This window comes from Myripristis murdjan, chromosome 19 (assembly GCF_902150065.1).
Source record: "Myripristis murdjan chromosome 19, fMyrMur1.1, whole genome shotgun sequence".
Lineage (NCBI taxonomy): Eukaryota > Metazoa > Chordata > Actinopteri > Holocentriformes > Holocentridae > Myripristis > Myripristis murdjan.
In genome coordinates, this window is record NC_043998.1 from 8014013 (window position 1) to 8034963 (window position 20951).

The 20951-nt window shown below is 41.6% G+C and overlaps 1 protein-coding gene across 1 annotated transcript in view; it reads left to right on the forward strand.

The window, feature by feature from the left end:
- Positions 1-20951, forward strand: part of LOC115377429 (rho-related GTP-binding protein RhoN-like) — a 33269-nt gene that overhangs the window by 3812 nt on the left and 8506 nt on the right. Inside the window, exon 3 of the mRNA XM_030077144.1 lies at positions 19178-19287. Coding sequence (XP_029933004.1) covers positions 19178-19287 — 110 coding nt within the window. The remainder of the gene's footprint in view (positions 1-19177; positions 19288-20951) is intronic.

The window sequence follows — 20951 nt, forward strand, 5'->3', positions numbered from 1 at the left end:
TTTCCCATGAAATTTCAGCAGTTGAAGTTGCATTGCTGTCAGAGATGTACTTGTTACGTCATTTCAGAGTTCAAATTTATTCCGAAAGCACTCTTTAAAAAAAAAATCAGATTTGTAACAAAGAGCTTCATTGAGCATTGAGGTGCTAATAAATGTGCGTATGCTGGAAACACCACAGTTTTATGTAGAAAAAAAGGGAGTGAGTGTCAGCACCTGAAACAGTGATGGATAACAAAGGGAAGGCTTGGCTGCTACAGTGGGACTAACAGAACAGCAGATAGTTACAGTGATAATAAAGGAAATGTGTCTTGAATATGGAGTTAAAGGAGCTTTATTGTTCTCAGAATTAAGACCACATTTTGCATCAGCCCTGTTGCCTCCTGTTGCCTCCTCAGGGCAACACTCTGTGGGCGTCTGCTTGGAAGAGAAGAGGGAAATGATAAAAGTTGATAGCAACCTGCGATAAGAGCAAATATGCATTCTATGCAAAGCCAATGTGTCGCTGAAACTGGGACTAAAGTTGTGCCGAGTTGTTTTGTGTTATTAAGCAGTCTGGGGCATTTCCCATGAAGACTGACCCAGTGCCACGTAATGGAAAGTGCACTGCAGAGATGCTGCCAGTGTGCTCAGTGTGTTTATTTACAGCAGTCATAATAATCTGTCACAATCAATGTGGTAAAGGTTTTTGGGCAGTTTTTTTTTTTTTTTTCTTTTCATACAGATTGAGTGTGTCCAAAGTTACGTCACTTGTCAGTGTAGAGCTGCACATATTGCTGCTGCCCACAGTCATGCAGGGCCAGCACATCATCTCTCCAGCAGCTGAATCCAAAAAGTGACTAAACCATGTCCTTTTAACACTATGTATATAAATATATATCTTTGCATATATCTATATCTATGTATATATCACATGGCAGTCATAATCGTCCATTTGTTACCTTCTCTACTTTGTTGGCTGCGTTCAAGCCCTGTGCGAAAAAGTGGAATAACAGGATTTTGTTTACTACAGTATGCCTACTGGTTTTTGTTGACACACTTCCGCAATTTTTGATGCTGGATGGAAGATTTCACAACCTACTAAAAATTCCCACACTCTGAGGTTGACTTAAACGGTTAACTGGATCTCAAACTTATGTTATCAATTCTCTATTCACTGTCAGATTGATTAATGGACTAATTGTTTCAGCACTAATTGGAAAATTCGCAAATTTCAGGCAATGCATAGCCGGATATTGGATGTAGGAAGGGGACATTACAGTGTTGAGTGTTGGCAGCAGCTCTCCTGGTGATCTGCGGGTATGAAAGCTCTAAAGTGAAGCAAATGACGATATTTTCAAGACAATCAATAATCACCAAAAAAAACAAAACAAAACAAAAAAAAACTAGAAAGTTAAGGCCCATATTAAATAAACAACCCAAGAGATAATCCTTTAAATAATCACTCATTCTGAGACTTTTGCAGGAAGTTTGATACGATGCCAAACTGAGAAGTAGGAGAGGAGGAGAAGATGAGAGTAGAGGGAGGGGAAATGAGAGGAGGAGGCCTGCTGAGAACAGGGGAGAGAGAGGAGGACGCGTCCAGTGGTAAGAGTTCGGCCGGGTGCCAGCGCTCTTCTCCTCCTCCTCCTCCTCCTCCTCACTGCCTCGCTCATTGTACAGAAACAAACAGTGGAATTAATTAATCACTCGCTGTGCGACCAAACACTTGCCCCCTGTCTCGTCCACTCTCTGTCTCAGCGCACCACCCACTGTCGCCGCAGCCTCCAGCCTCCATCCCTCACAGCCCGGCGCTCACCTGCTCCCACAGGCGACACCCTGCACGCTACCCTATATTTCACTTCTTTCCTTCCTCCTGCCTCGCTTGATTTCTCCCTCGCTCTGGCTGTGCATGTGTCTTTTTCTCCCCATCGTTTCTCCCAGCCCTCCTGCTGTCCTATCTCTTTCTCTGTCCTGTTCTTCCTTTCTTTGTGCCATGCATTATACTAGTTTGGGCTGAACAGGGAACTGTAGTGAGTAAAAATTCAATCTTCATTTGAAATTTTTTTTCAGTGAAAATGAAAATTTTGATGCAAAAATTTGCATTCCCAATAAAACGTCGAATCATACCACAATTGTAATATCGTATGATTTGAATTGTTGATCAGCTGTAGTTGTAGTTAAGATCACCTAAGTCGAGACCGGGTCAACACACGGACCAGATCATGAATGCAATTGCGTTTGTTTGTGTTTACATCACTTTATCTGGTCATGAAAAACAAAGAACAAAAACAAAACAAAACAAAACAAAAAGATGCACACATTACTCATGCATTTTAGTGAAATGCAATTGGGCATATGATAAAAATGATTACATGACTGAAAGCAAACCTGAGCAAAACTGCGTGATGATTATTTCCCTGCCAAACTGCCACAAGCCACGGATAAGAAAATTAATGACACAGTTTGATAAACAGTATTCACGTAAGTCAACTGAGGTATGTGTCGGGCTATGCAGAGGTTATGTTGTAGGAAGATGTATATTTGAGATGGAAAGCCTCCACTTGAAAACAAACAAAATAATTTTCTGCGCCAAACAAAGTATTCACAAGTAAAACTTCCCCTAATATTTTACCGCAGTGCAATCACAATAAAACAGCAACAAATTAGTCTCACATGATGCAAACAAGGGAGATTATGATGACACTGATGTGCTTGACTGCTCTTGAAAATACATTTCCAAGTGTTGGCTGTCCGAGACGGAATTAAAAACGCCGAAAAATGACCGTCATTTGTGAGATGAGCCTTAAAATGTGGTCTCAGCCGATGTCGAGTGCTACGTTCTTGTCTTGATTTCTCCATTTCTCTGCATCTTTGCTCAGTTTTTTTCCCCCCTCCTTTGAATTCATTCATTCTTTCTTGTAAACACTCTTGCTGCTAGCGTTCTCTCTCTCTCTGTTTCCCTCCCAGCCGAATCAAGGTCAGGAATCCCGGTCTATTGAGGCAATGCCCTCTCAGCATTCTTGCACATAATTAGCCCATCTTGCACTCTTTCTCTGTGCGTCTTTCTCTCACTTAATCTTTAATTTCCCTAATAAGCACCTTTCCTACACCCGTATTCCCACTGTCTTGAAAAAATCTCCACTTTTGTTGGTTTTTCGTGTTTTAACTTCAACGGAAGGATTGCATGCTCCTTCATGGATTGAAACTGTGTCAGTCTCGGTCTGATGAATTCCCTGTCTAACCCACGGGATGATGTCAAAAATGCATCAACTTCAACACAAAACTGAAGTTTCTCTTTGTTCTCGTTTTTGGAGATTCTCAGTGACGATGCGCTCTCCCTCCACCAGCCTCCTGTTCCTCAATCCCTGCCTCCATTTGCCTTCATCCCTCCCTGGCTCAATCCATCCTGGCCATCCAGCGTTCCAGATACCACACATGGCTTACTCTAATCTGTCTTTATGCGCTGTGACAAAAAGAGAGACATAACCGCCAGAGAATGGACTACGGTTGGCGCCGAATGCAATCTCACCACAGATCTGTTTTTTATCTGACCATCCTGGCAACTGGCATCAAACATAGCAACAAATGATTTAGATCAAGCGCGGATGTACAAGGCGATTTGTGGAGATTTTGTGTGCTGCAGAAACGGAGAAGAAAGCAGGACAGAGAGGGGAGGGCTGCTGCGCTGCCTTGAAGGTTGAAAGAGAGAGAGAGGGAGGAAAAGCAAGAGAGGGAGTGTGTGTTTTTTTCCGTTATGTGTGTTACCCCAGTGTGATTTTATATCCGCGGCTTTGCTCTGGCATTGATTGCCCTCTAGGACCGCGCGTTAGGCAGAGCTGCTCTGACTTAGTCTCAGGTGAATTCGCTGTTCACAAGCATCTGTTCTGGACTATTATCAACCAATTTGCCAACAATGAGGTTCAGAAAGGTCATCAAGTAGAATAGGAAAGAGTTGAGCATGACCTTTAAGTTCTTAGTTAATTATCTGGGCCTAATAAAGAACATGCCCTGCAATCAAATTTCATCCTACATACCTTGGCAAGTATATATAATTATTTGAGAACCTCGAACTTGCTCTGTTTAACCTATTGTGCACATATGGAAGCTTTATAAGGCATGCAAGTATAGATTATAATAAATGACCACCAAAAGGCCTGAGCACATAAGTGTGAGGTGGTTATTTGTAAATGGATGGTAGATGTGTAGTTTATCTAAATGCCATCAGGCCAAAGTCATTTCTACAAATCCTGGACAAACAGTTTGAAAAATGAAGTTTGGTGGATCAAGCCGACCATGAAATCCGAGCTCAGTTTTGTAAATGAGGTCCCAGGTCAGATCCTCTTGTGCCGAGGTGTAGTAAAGGATTCTATGTACTAATTTAATTCATGCTTAGGATTATCTGTAAGATTATCTATCTATAGTTGCCTCGGGCGTTTTGCTGAATAATTAGCTACTTCTCTGGAGCAGGACCGTTTTGGCCCTGTAGTAGAGACTGAGATCAGCGTGTGAAATGATCTCTAGCTGTAGTAAAATTTTGTGGCGGATGGTGGGTTTGTCAATTCTGTTACTTGCTTTCATAAAAACCTTGAATTTTAGAGGCATTTTAATATCTGCCTCTCTTCCTCATGTGGAAATCTAACATATAAACATACAGTGGATGCTCCTTCACCAGAGAAATGCTGTAATTCATGTTACAAAGAATCAAATGAACCAAACAGTCTGGGGATGGTTATATATGTCTAACATGACCACATATGAAAACAACATATTGTCCTTATATGGGCATAAATGGGACAGTGGCAGCAAGTGACTCAAAAAACTGAGAAGGATGCATGTTTTGTCATGTTAGGCATATTTATCCATGAAACACAAAATTCAAATATGTTTTATATATAGGTATATTGAAATTCCCTGTGTACATAAATGAAGTTTCCATACAGGTTTATTATATCTAGTTTAGTTTTGGTGAAATCCTGAGTCCTCTGCAGCTGGCTGATAGAAAAATGCAGCTCCATGCCTGTTAGGATGACAAGCTTCCAAAACATCCGGCCTTCGCAGGTGAGCGTGTGAAAGAATTGGGCAAGAGTCAGTAAGTGAACCGGCTGAGCCTGCGGAGTCATGTCTAAAAACAGACCGGACGAGGTCGGAGCGCAGTGAGGTGAGCCGCCCTGAACTCTGTCCTCCAGGCAACTTCCTGCTCGGGTTCGAAGGTTTAATCTCATTTTTTCTCTGCGATGCATCCAGAAGTATTGGATGCCTGACAAGCCAGTGAGAACATGTCTTAACACACACACACACACACTCACACACACATGTCTGCAGATACATTGGCATGCACATGCATACATAACACAACTTGTGGTTGTTTTTTGTTTGTTTTATTTCTTTTTTAAGTGAAGCTGACAGCTGAAATTTCGTGCTGATATTCACTATCTTTAAATTTGAAATTACTGTGTGAAAAAAAATCTTACTGAGGTAAATCCTTTGAAGAGCAAATACAAAATTATGGCTGGGTATTGTTCAAAAATTTTCCTACCTTGACTGTGACACTGGGCCCTGAACAATACTTTTTCTCAATACCAATTTTATAAAATCAAGTTATAAAATCATTTTTATAACATCTCTGGGTGTGAAATGGTGTTTTCCTGCATGCCTTTACAACCTGCAACATTAGGTAACCAATCACCCACATTATTAAATTTTGGTACAAACATGCTGCATGCTTACTGGCTCACTAACACTGATGAGATTTACTCTTTAGGTCATTCGGTACCAAATTTCGGTAGCATTGCATTTTTCGATACGCTGGTACAGAAGCAATTTGATCGGTGCCATAAAAGTATAAAAAATAAAAAAGTTTAGTACTCAGCCCTATGCAAAATGCAAAAAATGAGAGCGATGCTGTCAAACTATATTAAAACAGCTAGAAAATAACTTTTTTAGTATTGGAAAGGGAAGACATGGACACACTAATATTCAATATCCAAAAAACGGCAGATATCAGCTACATATGTGTGTAAATCGGTCTAACCCTAACACACATACAAACAAAGACGTAGACTTAAACATAAATGTAAATATATAGACACACACACACACACACACACACTCCAGCTGCCCTTTCCGCACACTATCTTCTGTCCCATATCAGTACCACACACACCACATATCAAACCAGTGTCTGCCTTTTAGAGCCCCTGTTGCATCCATCCATCCCTCCATCTATCCCTGGTGGAGGAAGTGAGAGGCTAGGATTGCCTTAACAATCCATCATTCATTCATGAGCAGCTTTTATGACCCCAATTACATGTTGGCTCCTTGAAAGCCTACCCAGATGTGCTACTGGAGAGTATCTCCGTGTGAGTGGCGGCTGGCTCGATGACAAAACCGAGTGGAGAAAAGAGCTCGGTGTGTTGAAGCGTTTCAAAGGCTTTGGGTGGAAGTGCTGATGGCGGCGAAATGGGTTTTTAGTCCAAGCGCTGTTGGGGCTGTCTACAAAATGTGTGTGCGTGTGTGTGTTTGCACGGGTGTGAGAAAGAGTGTGGGTAAGTGCTTTGAGAGATTAGAAGAGTGAGGGAAATATACACAGGGAGAGATAGAGGATCTAAGTTGGAGGAATAGAGTGTCAAAGTGGAGTGCAGCCTTTTAAGTGCTCAAAGCCGTGTATCAGGCAGAGCAGCACAAGACTAAACGGGTGTCAATAGGTTTGCACAGTGCAGGCGTGTGCTCCAGCCAGCCCATTAGAAGACCCAAGGTACATTGAAAATCAATGGCCTAGATGCGTCTCCATTCTCAGTCTCAGGGGACTCCCCCGTCTGTCTCTCAGCCACTGGTGCATGTGTAACTGAGCAGCCTCTCCAGCAGAGCCGGGAAGTCTGGATGAGTCATGAGCGTGCACACACTAACCCCAACTCTTAAATATGTTTGTCCTGCTGAGGTGCTCTCCAAAATCTGTTTACACCGCATGTCAACATATGACTCATCTGCTTTGTTTTGCCCTGGCTTCTGACCGTTTATTATGTTTACTGTGAAATTGTGAAAGAGGCGAGTTTAGGGGCGAGCTGTCTCTGTGAAAATCTGTTTTTCCTCATTCAAAAAGGTGAAAAAAGGGGGCGCCCCAGTGGATCACCTGGTAGAGCGCGCACGGCAGCGGTTTAATTTCAAGCCCCGTGCTGCATGTCATCCCCCCTCTCTCTCTCTCTCCTGCCTTTCCTGTCTTCTTTTACTATCACTATCGAAAAAAAAGCAGAAATGATAGAAAATAATCTTACAAAACAAGGCCAAAAAAGTCAGGAGAATGTCACTGATGTTCAGTTCATTTAGGTTAGCCCAAGACCAGCCTAAATTATGTAGGATTAATCATTTTGAGAAGCACTACATGGCTGTGAATTTTTAAATAGAAATATAGATTTTTGAGTGTTATTCCATATGGATACAAAGTGGAACTGACTGCCATCCATCATTGACTAGACACTGGGTCAAAGCATAAAAGATCAATCAATCGATCACTTCACATTGTCTGAAAAAAGTGATTTGATTTTGTGGAAGATTTGTTTATACACGCACGCGCGCGCACACACACACACACACACACACACACACACACACACACATAACACACCCCGTTGGGCACTCAAGGGGTCCATCCATCCACTCAGGGAACTTTAAAACCCTTTCTGTTGCTTATCTATAATGCAAGACGCAGCGATGACCTCTCCATCGACCCCCTGCACCCTCGACGCTGCTGTGTGGGATTGAGGGTGTGCAGCGCTGGTGACCCTATTTCTATTTCTGCAGCATTATGATATAATCAGGAAGGAAACACTCTTGTTGCCTTGTTTCACACTTCCAGGCTCTTATTTGAATAAATGGCTTGTAAGTGCATCACTCAGTGGTACACCGTGCTTTAGGGATTCACTGATCCCACACTGAGCTGTCTGAACCGGGACCAGGTTAACGTCGGCCTACAACACTGGGTCAGATATTGGAAAAAAATGAGCATAATCCAGTTTTTTCTAATCTATAAAACCTAATCCATCTGATCCAGTATAATACAACTGTAATATGATACTGTGTAGTTCAAATATTCAAATATGATGCAAAAATGGTATTGTTTGTCACTTAGATATGTGTGATCCCAGTCAGAGTGGGCAAGTAATGAGTGCATAAGACTTTTTATTAACCAGGGTGTCTAAATGTTACGCCTTGAAGGTCTTAAAGTTTGATTTATTAGGTTCGAATTACAACATAAACATTTTTATCTAACTTCAAAGTGAGCCACATTTCAGCGTTTCAGATGCAACAAAACTCTAAGCCGTGTGTGGAGCAATATAGCAGATGTTTTGACCCAAAATATAGGATCATAATGTGAATATAAAGGCAATGCAGCTTGTGATGTATCCCAGTTATCACAATTGGGTTTCTCATAGTCAGGATGTGGGTTTGTCCCAGAATGTGTTGCTCACATGCACCAAATATTTGATAAAAATACTCCTCAACAATGTTTTTTAATATAATGTGCACTTACGCATAAACTGATGGCACTGATTATGACACAGGTGCATTCATTATTACTGGCACATGACAGTGCTTTGGCTTTTCAAAATACTCGGCTGCAGAGCTAAGCGGATACACAGAAGTGCTGAGGGTGTAGATTTTGAAAAGCTAATGTGTTGTCCCATGGTTGGAATAATGGCTGCATCTGTTTAGTGTTAACAGGTGACTGTGGCCTACAGCATTACTTATGAAGTGACAGAGAGCACAAGTGATTAAAGGCGGTTTTCGAGAATCTGCACACTTTGCACATAACATAATAATCGTATACGGGCTGCAACTTTATCTTTGGATTCCAGGCTCTTGAGTCGATTTTGGTCTTTTGGTTGAGTTCTTTTAGTTTAGTTAGTCCTTGTTTCTGTTGGCTGCACCATCTGGACAAGACGTTTCCCGCTACCGGACAAGATGTTTGGGTCAGAGGTTCAGACCCTCTTTTGGTGTGAGCCTATCCGGGCTGTGCAGTGGAACATATGGCTGCGCTGTAGTTGACAGTATATAAAAAAACACATCCGGAGATGGGAGGTCTAATGCTAAGGGGTGATGCCCAGATGCCAGTTTGTGCCCTCTGTCATTAATCTCAGGGAATCCTGCAGGGCCGCTGCTGATTTCAGGCAAAGCTGCGCTCACTGGCAGCACCCTCCCTCTGAGCCGCTGAGTTGGTAGAAATATGCCAGAATTTAATGAGGAGTTTCTCATACTCGCTGGTAGCCTGTTACTAGGATTCACTGAACACCAGACTAAATGAAAAACTCATAAAAGACTTTCGTCAAACGAGAGTAACTTAATTAGCCGGCGCTGGATTGAAATTTTAATCTAGTTGATGGACCTGTGTTACGGGAGGAGTACGCACCGGGGAGCAGCGTCTTGAGTTTAATGGTTCCTATTTAAAGAAGAACACCATATGCTGAAAGTTTCACGTCCGGTTTATGAAAGGAGGTGGGTGTAAGTGAGCCATTTAGCACATGAACAGAAAATGCGAGCCGCGAGACAAAATCTGAAGCCATTGTTGCACTGTGGCGGGATCAAGCCCATTCGCCTTTTTGATGCGATTTTGGCAGAAATGGCATCCCATGTTGCTCCAAGAGGACTGTTCAGGCTGTTTTGGTGTCTGCTGTGAGAGAAGAAAAACACCTAAATGTGCATGACAAAAAGCACCGCGCGCTCCAGTCAGATGAAGACGTCTTGCGTGTACACTTCATTTGTCAGAAGGCCTATTCAGAGAAATCAGATTACACTCAGCTGAGAGAACATTTGACAACATTAAGCCCACCGTAAAATTGAATGCAACTAAATGGAGTTAAACATATACTCGCTTAAGAATAATTAGGCGATTTCGTCAGTACCTTACATGAAGCATTGCCTTTAAGGCGCTATATTGAATTGCTATATATGATGTATTGTTTCTTTATGTGTAATCTCAGTGTCCTTGAAAACAAGGGCTCTCAGTGTCCCCGAGAACTAAATAAAGGCTGAATGAATTAATAAATAATCACATGGTGAGCAAATTATGAGCCCTTTATTATTATTATTATTATAATCACAGCAGATATACTGTAATGAAACATAATACAAAAGGTAGTGTACAATATGGATGAAGGTTTTATGGGATGAGTCATTTTTCGGGTGCAGGTATAATATGAAAACAGAGCTTATATCCCTATGTTATGCTTATATAATAACTTTTTTGGCTTCTTTCTTTTCCAGCAGAGAACAGAAATTAAATACCAAGCATCAGGTCACAGACACACAATTTATATTGTGCCGCTATGTGGTTTTCTTATTAACACATTCAAGATTTTATTTTCATTGAGATATTGCAAACATATTGTTAACGACAGTTTTACCTCTGAGGCATAAACAATATCAAGACAGCCATACACCAGCTAAGATATAATCTATGTTTACTCTTTATACCCTGCAGCTTTTGATAATTAATTGGCACATTTTCAAATGTAGATTTTCCATACAACTAATCCCCAAGCAGCTGTTTATTTCTTTGTGGCTGGAATGTAAATTAACTGTTCCGTCGCTGTAAGAAAGCCTCTCATATTACCTGATCTTTATATTTTAATGGAGGACTCATTTTAATTATATAGTATAAAATGGGAGTAGCGAGCAAAAAAAAAAAAGAAGATATCAGACATGACACATCTCATGTTAGAGGGAAGCAGAGCGCTGACATTTGAATTAATTCTGGACAGAGAGAGAGTGCGAGAGTCAGATCGAGGAGGATGGCATCTGCTCCGCGGGGCGTCTCAAAGTGTGTGCATGCATGTGCGCTGTGTGATTAGCCATGCTGAGAGGGAGTGTGTGTCTTGTGCGCAGACCCCATTACTGTATGATAATCACTGTGGTGTCATCTGAGCGTCCAGGTTGCGGCCTGTGCCGCCTCCATTAGTATCACTTCAATTTTGTGCCCTCTTCCCTTGGCATGGGTTTGGCAAGAGAGTATCAGCAATATTAATCTGTGTGGATGGCATTAGGTTAATATGTTGAGGTGGTGGCAGAAAAATCAATAGATCAGTGATATTTGCATTTTACTGCAATTGCTCTTATGCATGTATCTCGGAAATATAGTCCTGGGTGGCAATTTGAAAAAAGTCACACTTAGGGGTGCATGACTGTGAGAAAGAAGCTGTTTAATATTAATGAACATTACTGTGTTGTGAAGGAAGCCAAAATGTCAGAGGGGATGATTAATAATGATATTGTGTGCAAACAACACGTGGTTGGTGTATTTCTTTTAAAGCGTGACGGCAGCTCCAGTTTCAGTTCCGCTTCACCCACCGTGCAAGTTTTGAAAAATGCAACGCGCTGGGCATGGAGAGAAGGAGCGGGAGCAGGAGGGGCAGTCAATTCAGGCTGATTACGCCGAGCCGAGCTATAGTAAAACATTGCGAAAAAAATTCAATTCAAATTGTCAGTTCACCATACTCACTTAAATGTGGAGGTAATGGCTGAAGTTATTGACTTCTGTCTCAAAGCCCCAATCCATAATCGATTGTGCTCACGGAGCGCAGCGATTGTGCAGAGTACTGCAACAACACAAGGGAGAGTTTGTTCACATCTGCAGGTTCATAAACTGCAGGACATTGTGCTGTCAGGATCGGGACAGCACAGCCTCGGGACGGGGCAGGGGGGCACAAAATGCAATCAGTGTAATCATCAAGCTGCGGTGTTACTGTAATCTCTGCCTCCTGCGGTTCACAAACCTTGATGCAACAGGAAAAGAAAGGGCAAAGAAAGTCTAATAAACTGCCCGGTTAAAGTTAAAAAAAAAAAAAAAAAACACTGGGTGAGCGAAGCACTAAGGTTTTGTTTGCTGTAAACAGACTGCACTGCCCTCTATCTCTCTCTGTCTTTCTCTCCTCGCTTTTCCTTGGTTTCATTTGCCATAGTAGCTTGTCTGGGATGAAATTCTGTAATTATGAACCTGAAATAATCAGGATTGTTACTGAGTCAGAGGAAAATGGGGGCAGGTTTGGGAGTGAATCACTTTCAGGCAAGATGGGAAGACAGTTTCAGTCCTGTTTACCCTCCAACCACAACTTCATGCTTTGAATTAACTTCATCAGAAAAGATGGCAGCTTTCCGTCACTCTTGAATTGATTTGAGGTGTTCAGGTCCGTCCACTCGTCTAAAACCTCCCCAGTGTGGACTGGAGGTGGAACTTTATCCTGTATTACTTGGTTTGCAGCTTTTTTTGTAATCCCATCCTGGAGCACTCCATGATTACAAAGTCACCCTCTGCTCCTTCTTGTTGATGTTTAACTGCGATTGGCAAATAATGAACACACACACACACACACACCTCCTCCCTTCCCTCGGAGATGATCCTGGGACGGACAGAGGGGCACGGGGGGCCTTGTTGGGGCTTTGCACAACACGTCCGCATGAGTTAACGCCTCAACAAATGTGTTTCTGATCGTCTGTTTCCACTAAATTGTCTGTTTTCACTAAACACATCACTGTAAAAGAATCTCCATCTTAACATATATTACGTTTTAAAATCTTAAAATGGGATGAGGCAATCCCATCTGTTTCCAATGTAGTTTCACTTGTTTCAGGATTTTTTTTTTTTTTTTTTTCCTGGAGCAAGTATAAATATGTTGAAACAAGGCAGATCAGCCCAAATAGGATCAAGAAAATGACAACTCAAGACAATTCTGGAAACAAGTGGGATTAACCTGTATGTCTTGGGGAAAAACAGGATTTTAACACAAATTATCAGAGTAAATGACTTGATCAGATTGTGATTTTTTTTTTTTGCAGAGAAGACACTGCAGACAACAGTGAGTGGGAGCTCAGTGATGAGTTTTACAGGTTGAGACAAAGAGAAAAAGGGCGATGTCTCCAGAACTAATGAAACCACCAACGAGATTTACCTTTACTGTATATTAATGCAGAACAGACAGTATACCTCTCCTCATTTCTTAATTAAGAAACCTGCCTAAGGGTGCTCATTAAAAAGATAGTTCATCCAGAAATTCTGGTTCATAAAAAGGTTTCTACCCCTCTAAGCTGAATTTGCAGTATAGTCTGGAATATATTTACATAGTCAAACAATGTTACAGATGTGGGAAGTGTAATATTCTCTCACTGCATGTCCTGATTACTCTGCTCTGTGATCAGGACGCCTCTGGTCTCTTCTCACTCCTGCTTCTTAGCTGTTTGTAGGCTAAAAACAGGCCTGAGGCAGCATCGCTTAAGGAATCATGTGACACAGGAACAGGAAATACAAGCCTGGCCACAACACTAATACCAAAAAACGCCTCGGCATCCAGTGAGGTGGCCTGCAAGTCAAGTTGCAAGCACAAATGGGCAAAATAAGGCCCGGGGGCCGGATCTGGCCCGCAAGACAATTTGATCCAGCCCATGGACATAAATCATAATTTATAGCTGAATCCAACCCCCTTGCTGATTTAATGTTTGTATAGGAAAACAATTTCTTTGCTTTATTTCACAAAGGCACTGGGCTAGAAATACTATTAGACTTGAATAAACAGAGAGCGAGGACAACTGCACTGTTTCCTCTGAGATGCAGCATTAAACACTGCTGATGAGTTCTGAACATATGAAATAGCAATAATTAATCAACTGATGAAAAGGAATTTGAAAAGGAAAAGTGTAGTGATATAAGTGTTTTTGTTTTGACAGAAAATGCTTTGGTATAGAAACATGATTACAATAAATTGAACCCTTGGAGTGTCGCCCCTCCCCTGGTCTTCAGCTCTCCATCTGGCTCTTGAACCAAACGCGTTGCCCACCCCTGATTTAAAGGGATGGCAAACTCAGTTAAAAACTGGGACTTTTCTTATTTAGCATTATTCTTGACTACTGTCTTCATCAGCCACCAAGATTTGAGAGTTCCTACAGACAATAGCTGTGATAAAATGGAGTTTAGGGGCTGTATTTTGCTCAGTGATACCTTCCAGCAGGGCTGGGTGGTTTAGTTCCCCTCGGAGGGTAACAGTATTGTCTGGGCCGTGGTAAAACCAACCAGCTGTCCAGCAAAGTGAAACTATCCCACTTGTAGGAACTAACTAATAAAAACACACGTTGCAAGCTTGTAGACATAGATGAGATTACAACACTATAAGGACAGATTGGTAAAATAATCCTGGGTAAAACAGTGGCGTGATCATCATGGTGCCGTGCTGACGAGCTACGATATTAGTTTAGCAGAGGATACCTGCCGTTGAAGGGTTAATCAAACGGGTGGGAGGAATTAAGACTGAGGTCGTGCTCTGATTGGATCGTTCCGCTCCTGTGTGTGAGCTTATAATCCCTCACCAGCAAAACTGATCATTTGACTCAGGAGAAATCAACCAATAGGCCTCTCTCTCCTTGGAAAGCGCTTCCCAGTTTCTAGATTTTTTTCCACATCCAGTGATGACAATAAGAACAGTTTTCATGAATGAAATACATATTTGAGTTGACCATCCCTTTTGAAAAAATTGCAAAGTTCCACTAAAAACGTCAGCATGAAGTAAACATCACATGACTGTCCGTCCTCCTCCTCCTCCTCCCATGCAACAAACACAGCACAGCCAGCAGCTGTCGGCACGGCAACCGTTAAAACCAGCAGTAAATTGGATTACATAAGAAAACAAGGGGGCACGGACCACACATGCTGCCAGCGTGTTGTTCCCAGCCAGCAGACAGGTGAACCAAACAAGAAACACAGCAGCAGAAGCGGCTCTTGTTAGCATCGGACATCAAGCGCACGACAAGCCCATGTGGAGCCACAGCGCGGCACGGCTGTTTCCCAGGATGCTGTGCGGCGCTGTGTGCACACCGCCCACACATCTGACAGCCACACCGCTTGACATTTCAGCGGCCCCGCGAAACCAGGAACTCAAGTAACCTGTGCTCAGTGCTGACGTGAGATAGTGCGTCCAGAAACAAAAATATAGAAATAACTGTTCAAATCATTTGTTTCATCCTTTATTAATATTATCATTATTATTATTATTATTATTATTATTATTATTTATTTTATTTTTTTTTTTTTATTGAAGATGATCAGTATACTATTTTTTTTGTCCCATTTAAGTTTCCATTTGTCTTCAAAACTTTTGGTCTTCCTGCCAGTTAGAATACACAACAATTTCCACCAAAATGTGGTTTATTTATACACTAGACAGGACTTGGTTGTCATATAACACTGAACATCACCACTACGATGCATTTGCAGCTTTTTATTTTTTGCTTTTGCAGTTTCCTTCAGCTGTTTTTTCTTGGTCTTTAATTCCTTCTAGTTATTAAAAAAAAGTTTCAAAACAGACATCCACACTGAAAAAAAGGTTATTTTACTGCTTTATGTACTTTGTGAGCCTCTGTGCTTTAAGACCCTAAAGGATAATACTGTTGATAATGTTTATTTTTTATTTTTGTGCAGATTGTTTCGGCTGGCCCTCTCCTTTACGTTGCTCCTGGTCACGCCTGCGCTCAGTCAGACTTGTTTTCTCACCTTCATAAATTTCTATTTGCAGCAGTTCATTTTCCTATATTATGAAAAACAACTTCCACAGACTTGGAAAAACGCCCCAGGCCCGATAATCCATTGCAATAAACATGACGGCTTAATTTGGTTTTGTCTGAGTTTCTGTTTTATTGTTGTTCCGCTGCGCCCAAATCGAGTGCTTTCACATCAACGCCGCCCTCTTACTGTTAATCACCTGACACCTGCAGGAGGAAATGATCAAAGCAATCCCTCAAAAATTCATCACCTTACAAACTTTCTTGTCATATCTATTCCTTCTTATTCGGGCTGTTTTATTAGCTGGGTCAGTAAAGTTTGTGATAACTCTAAATGACACCAATTTTCATTTAATTTCTAATTTCTGTTACTTTAAGATAGTTAACAGCTGCAGTATTTTAGTGACTGATGCTGGTGCACATTTTTCTTGAGGTTTTTTTTTTTTTTCTTCTTCTTTTAGCAGAAGCTTTTAGACAGAGACAGATGGGCTGACGTTTCTTTGTGCTGTGCCAGAACAGCAGGCAATTCCTCCCAAGGGCCATCATGCTACAGGTCTCAGAGAGGGTCAAAAAGATCAATAAACATTAGCCGCTGCTGCAGTTTTGGACATGAAATGGTTCACGTCATGGAGCCTTGAGAATAGAGTTCAGTGTGTGTGTGTGTGCGTGTGTGTGTGTGTGTGTGTTTACTGGGAAAGAGGAAGTAAGCACTGTCATTACCCAAGTTTATGCAAATACCGCTTTTACGAGGACTAGTGCAACTGAATTCCTATGGCATGTTGATTTCCTTCACTATAATATCGTAATAATCATCAACTGCAAGTGAAGTTGAAAAGTCCTTGGATCCTTGAAACCAAATCAAACCAAGTGTGATCTTCAAACCCTTATTTCTGACTCTTAGGTCTTCTTAATAAACAGAACATGAAAAAGACCTCCTGTGTGTTGTTGGGGTAATAACACACATCAAAAGCCTTTGACGTTTTAATTTAATTAGACTTTTATTCAACACCAGCTGCTATCTGTCTTAGTTTTATTGGTTTTCTTTGGTAGCGTTTGTCGGCCAATTTGCCAGCCATTTTGTCGGCGGTTGTGTTGTGTCGTGGCTTTTATGGGGAGCAGTCCCCCCCCCTCCTCCCTCCATTATTTCTGCTTCAAATAAAAAAATCAGTCGCAGAAAGCTGTGTTAAATCCTTTTTAAAATTACATTAAGGCATAATGGAGTCTCATCAAGTTATTATTCAGCATTCTGCCATGCTTATTTTTGCTCCTCGCCTTGGGAGAAGTTTGGGTGGAACTTTCTTTAATTGGCTCTATCTGAGCCTTTTATGCAGAGCACACCAAGGAAAGGACAAGTGATGGCAAACGTGGCGACAGACTCACGCTTTATCCTCCATTGTCACCTGCATCGATGTTGTTTTTCTGCATTTTTTCCCCCTCTACAAAATGTTCACAGAAAAAGCTTGAATTGTAATATCTAAGACACCCGAAGCAAAAATACCTGTCTGGCTTCAACATGACTCATGGAAGTGATATGGTTTTAATTCATCAACAATTAATTAAGTAATGTTTTTGTATGGTTATTATTAGTATTATTGTTGTAGTTGTAGTAGTAGTAGTAGTAGTGTGATTTTTGATAGCTGGCATATGTCTCTGTTGGTTGTCAAAGTCTTCATTTGCAGCCAATTAGAGGCTCTGTGGTGGGAAGCTATAATAATACACGGTGCCAGCTGGTATTAAGTGTATTACATTTTAAGAGGCAGATAAAAGTGTTCTGATATGGCTATTAAAAAATTACATTTTATTTGGGTTGGTCTTGTTATGTGCAATATTTTTATTTGTGTGGGCAGATACATCATTTGTTATTTTGCAACAGTCGGCACCAGCACTAATGATCGCAGCTGACCAAAAGACATTACTCTGCATAGCTGTAGCCTATATAGGCCTGGCTTACTTACAGAACTGCTAACTAAGCAGCTCTGCAAATGATGACTTCTTTTACGGCGTCCCATGCTGTTGCCCAGATTGGGTCCCTGCAATATTTCATAAATAGACTTTGTGTGGCATCAGGTAGATTGAGACTAATATCTCTGATTTCTCGCTTGTTTTCACCATGAATTTGTTTGACTTCACGCGATGTGTTTTCATTTGAAGTTGTACTGGGAATTGCACTGGCACCAAATTGATAAAGGTTTTTTTTTTTTTTTTTTTTTTTTTTTTTTTTTTTGCCAAGATGTTATAGCTACACTGTGCTGGTGAGATTCAGAAAGTGAACAGCGAGGGGACAGCTACTTCGCCTGAAATGCTCTCAGAAGATTTACTTTTCCCGTGTAGCTGATCACAGCTGCTGTGTGATGCAGAAGTCAGGCTGACACAGTGTGAAGCTGAGCTGCAGCTGGCTCTCTGGTGCCAGTGGGTGCCAGTGGGAAGCAGAGGAGACTGCGGGTGGTTTATGGGGGCTGTTGGGTAAACTTCAACTCTCCCCTACTTCTTTCATCTCACAGTGAATGAATTATCCTCATGATTACATATAGAAAGAAGATAAAAATAAGATGGAAAAAATGAAATCAAAGGGAAAGTGAGGGTTTGGTGTGTGTGTGTGTGTGTGTGTGTGATTTGAGTGTGTATGGGTCTGGGGTTGAGCACTGTCCCTCATGGGCTTACAAGGTTTTTTGTGAAAGTGTGTGCATGTGTGTGTTTGCGTGGATGTGTGTGCATATGCGTGAAGCCCAGGAGCAGGAATTAGTCAGAAAACAGGAGAAAGAAAGGTTGTGGCCTTTAGTTTTCCTATTTTTGGCCACAGAAAGACACACACACGCACACACACACACACAGAGCAACATGAGGCCACATTTTGACAACACAACACAGTCAAATTAGGGTGAATTTGGCTGCTTGTTGGTGTCTGGGTCTTGCACACATATGTCGGCCTCCAGGTGTGTTGATGCACTGCAGTTAAAAACTCATGACTCACTACTTTAAGCATCTGCTTCAACGTTTTCTGCTCTAAAAGTTGGATTGTTTTGAAAGGAGCTCGCATGCTCGGTGATTAAAACACTCTGAGCCGTGTCTCCGTGTTTTCCGCGGATGTGTGTGTGACAGCGGCCGAGCGTCCGTCACGTCCGTGCGCATTCTCTCCTGAATAGATTTTTGTTAAGTTGCCAAAGCCTTGTGCATGGTGACAAAAGAATGCAGAATCGGAGACAATCGGGGAGATGGAGGAGGAATGCTGTCCCCTCTGGGTAGGAATGTGTCCCCTAGGCCAAGTCACAATGCTCAATTCAGACGGGGCCCCCCTGCAAAAAACATGCCATTCTGAAATACCAGGTGACGCTTTGTGCGAGCCATTCATTATATCACTGTCACATGTCTGTCTGTTCACTTACTCCACACTGTCAGACTATAGAGCATGGCCTGTGGACGAGACCCACTCCGTTGATCTCAGCAGCAATGACTCACACCCACTCATTGTCATCCACAGAGTAGGTTAGCGCATGCCAATTACATTTAATCATAGTTATTTTGGCCCAAGGTGCTCTATAATGAGTCATCTAGTGATAAAAAAAAAGGAAAACTCATGAGAAAAGTAACTCACGTAAAAATGTCCATCAAGAAACTTTGCTCATGTCTGTGTGTGTGTGTGTGTGTGTGTTGTTTTTGCCTGCAGGTTCGGCGTACTATGACAATGTGCGGCCGTTAGCCTATCCAGACTCGGACGCCGTGCTCATCTGCTTCGACATCAGCCGCCCGGAGACGCTGGACAGCGTGCTGAAAAAGGTCGGTGTCAGATCAATGAGTGTGAGTGTGACCCTGGTCAGTTTTACCCCTCTGTTCTTACAGAGCGCGGCCTGCTTTACAGCTTTAACGCCAAGTAAAACATAATCAAACACAACTTTTTTGCAGAGGATTGACCCAATACTAAGATAAAACATCTTTGAGATTACATCATAGTTTGCTAGTATCTAGTTCATACAGTTAAATATTAAATCTTAGGAACACTAATAAATGCTAAAATAAAATGAAAGTGATGGAACGTGGTTGCGGTTTGACAGCTATGTGAACTGTAGATTTCTTTGCAAAATTGAACCATCATACCACGGCGTTTACTGTTGCTAAGTGTTATGTCCTTGAATCTTGATGCAGAGAAAAAATAAACAAGAGAGATGTGTGCTGTGTTTTACAGTTAAGTGTCCAAAAAACTCATAATATGGTCACATGACGAATGTGTGCTGTTGCTGGCAATGCAAAAGGATTCATGGCTAGCGGAGGAAGGGAAGATTGTTTATATCATATGTATGTGTGCATTTTTTTTTTTTAATTACTGATTAAAAATAAGCTGATCCATGATGCGATCCCAACCATGTTGCGATTTTGTGTCGTTGCTACAAGGTCTCTCTTGAAAAAGAAATTTTTAATCTCAGTGGAACGTCGTGGTGAAATAAAGGTAGGACTAAAAATAGTAACGAGTTTTGTGATTTGTTGAACCCCTTACTAAAGGACTAGTGTGCCCTTCAGTGGGTCTCAGTGCCAGAATTGTCGGGAACTAGTGGTATCCATCATTCGCTTGCAAGAAAGACGTGTTTGAGTGCTGAGCGGCAAATTTGTGGCAGCGTTCAGCGGGGGCTCCTTTCAACGCGGACACATTCCTGTTGTCAGCTCCATCGCTCAGTGATGACATCATCAAAGCAAGACAAAGGCCCTCGTCTCAAAGCTCTCGCATATCTTCTGGGGGTCCACTTGAGGGGTCAACTTGAACTTTGACCTCACGAGACGCCCTGATTCTTATCGATGAGCATACCAAGCTCACAATGGAGGCGCGGGATGCCAGAGTGACGTGGGCGGTCACTCGGCTCGATGCTTTGAAGCAGAACAAAAGGAGCTTACACCTTTAACATTCAGATATAGTCCAGTCATTTTATGACTCAAGGTCAAACAAATTGCAAAGGAAACAAACTCAATTGATTTTGTATCCTCGACATGTCCTGAGTGAGGGGAAAAAAGCCCTGAAGAATCCCACTGGGGGAAAGTTTAAAAAAAGACCAAAATATAGCCCATTCAAACGCCTATTAACTTTTTTTCTCATGTGAATAGGGTAAAAATTTTAACCTTTAGATATCACCATGAAAATTGCTGAGTTGATTACTTACCTTAAGGCAAATAAAAAATGTATTGCAAGTTTGTTGAAATTGTTTATTGACATGAGGAAATGGTGCATATTTGAATTATGTACAGACTAATTTGCATAAATGCTACAACAGATATAAACCTTGGGTATAGCCAGGTGAAAATCTCATAATCAATCCTGTTGACATATAACAGTCAAATACTAAACATTAAGGTCTGAATGGAACCCATTTAGGCTACCAATGAACATTAAGGAAGAAGGAACTTAAAACCAGTCTTTAGCAATTATCATTGCAGCATGTCATAACTGCTCCACA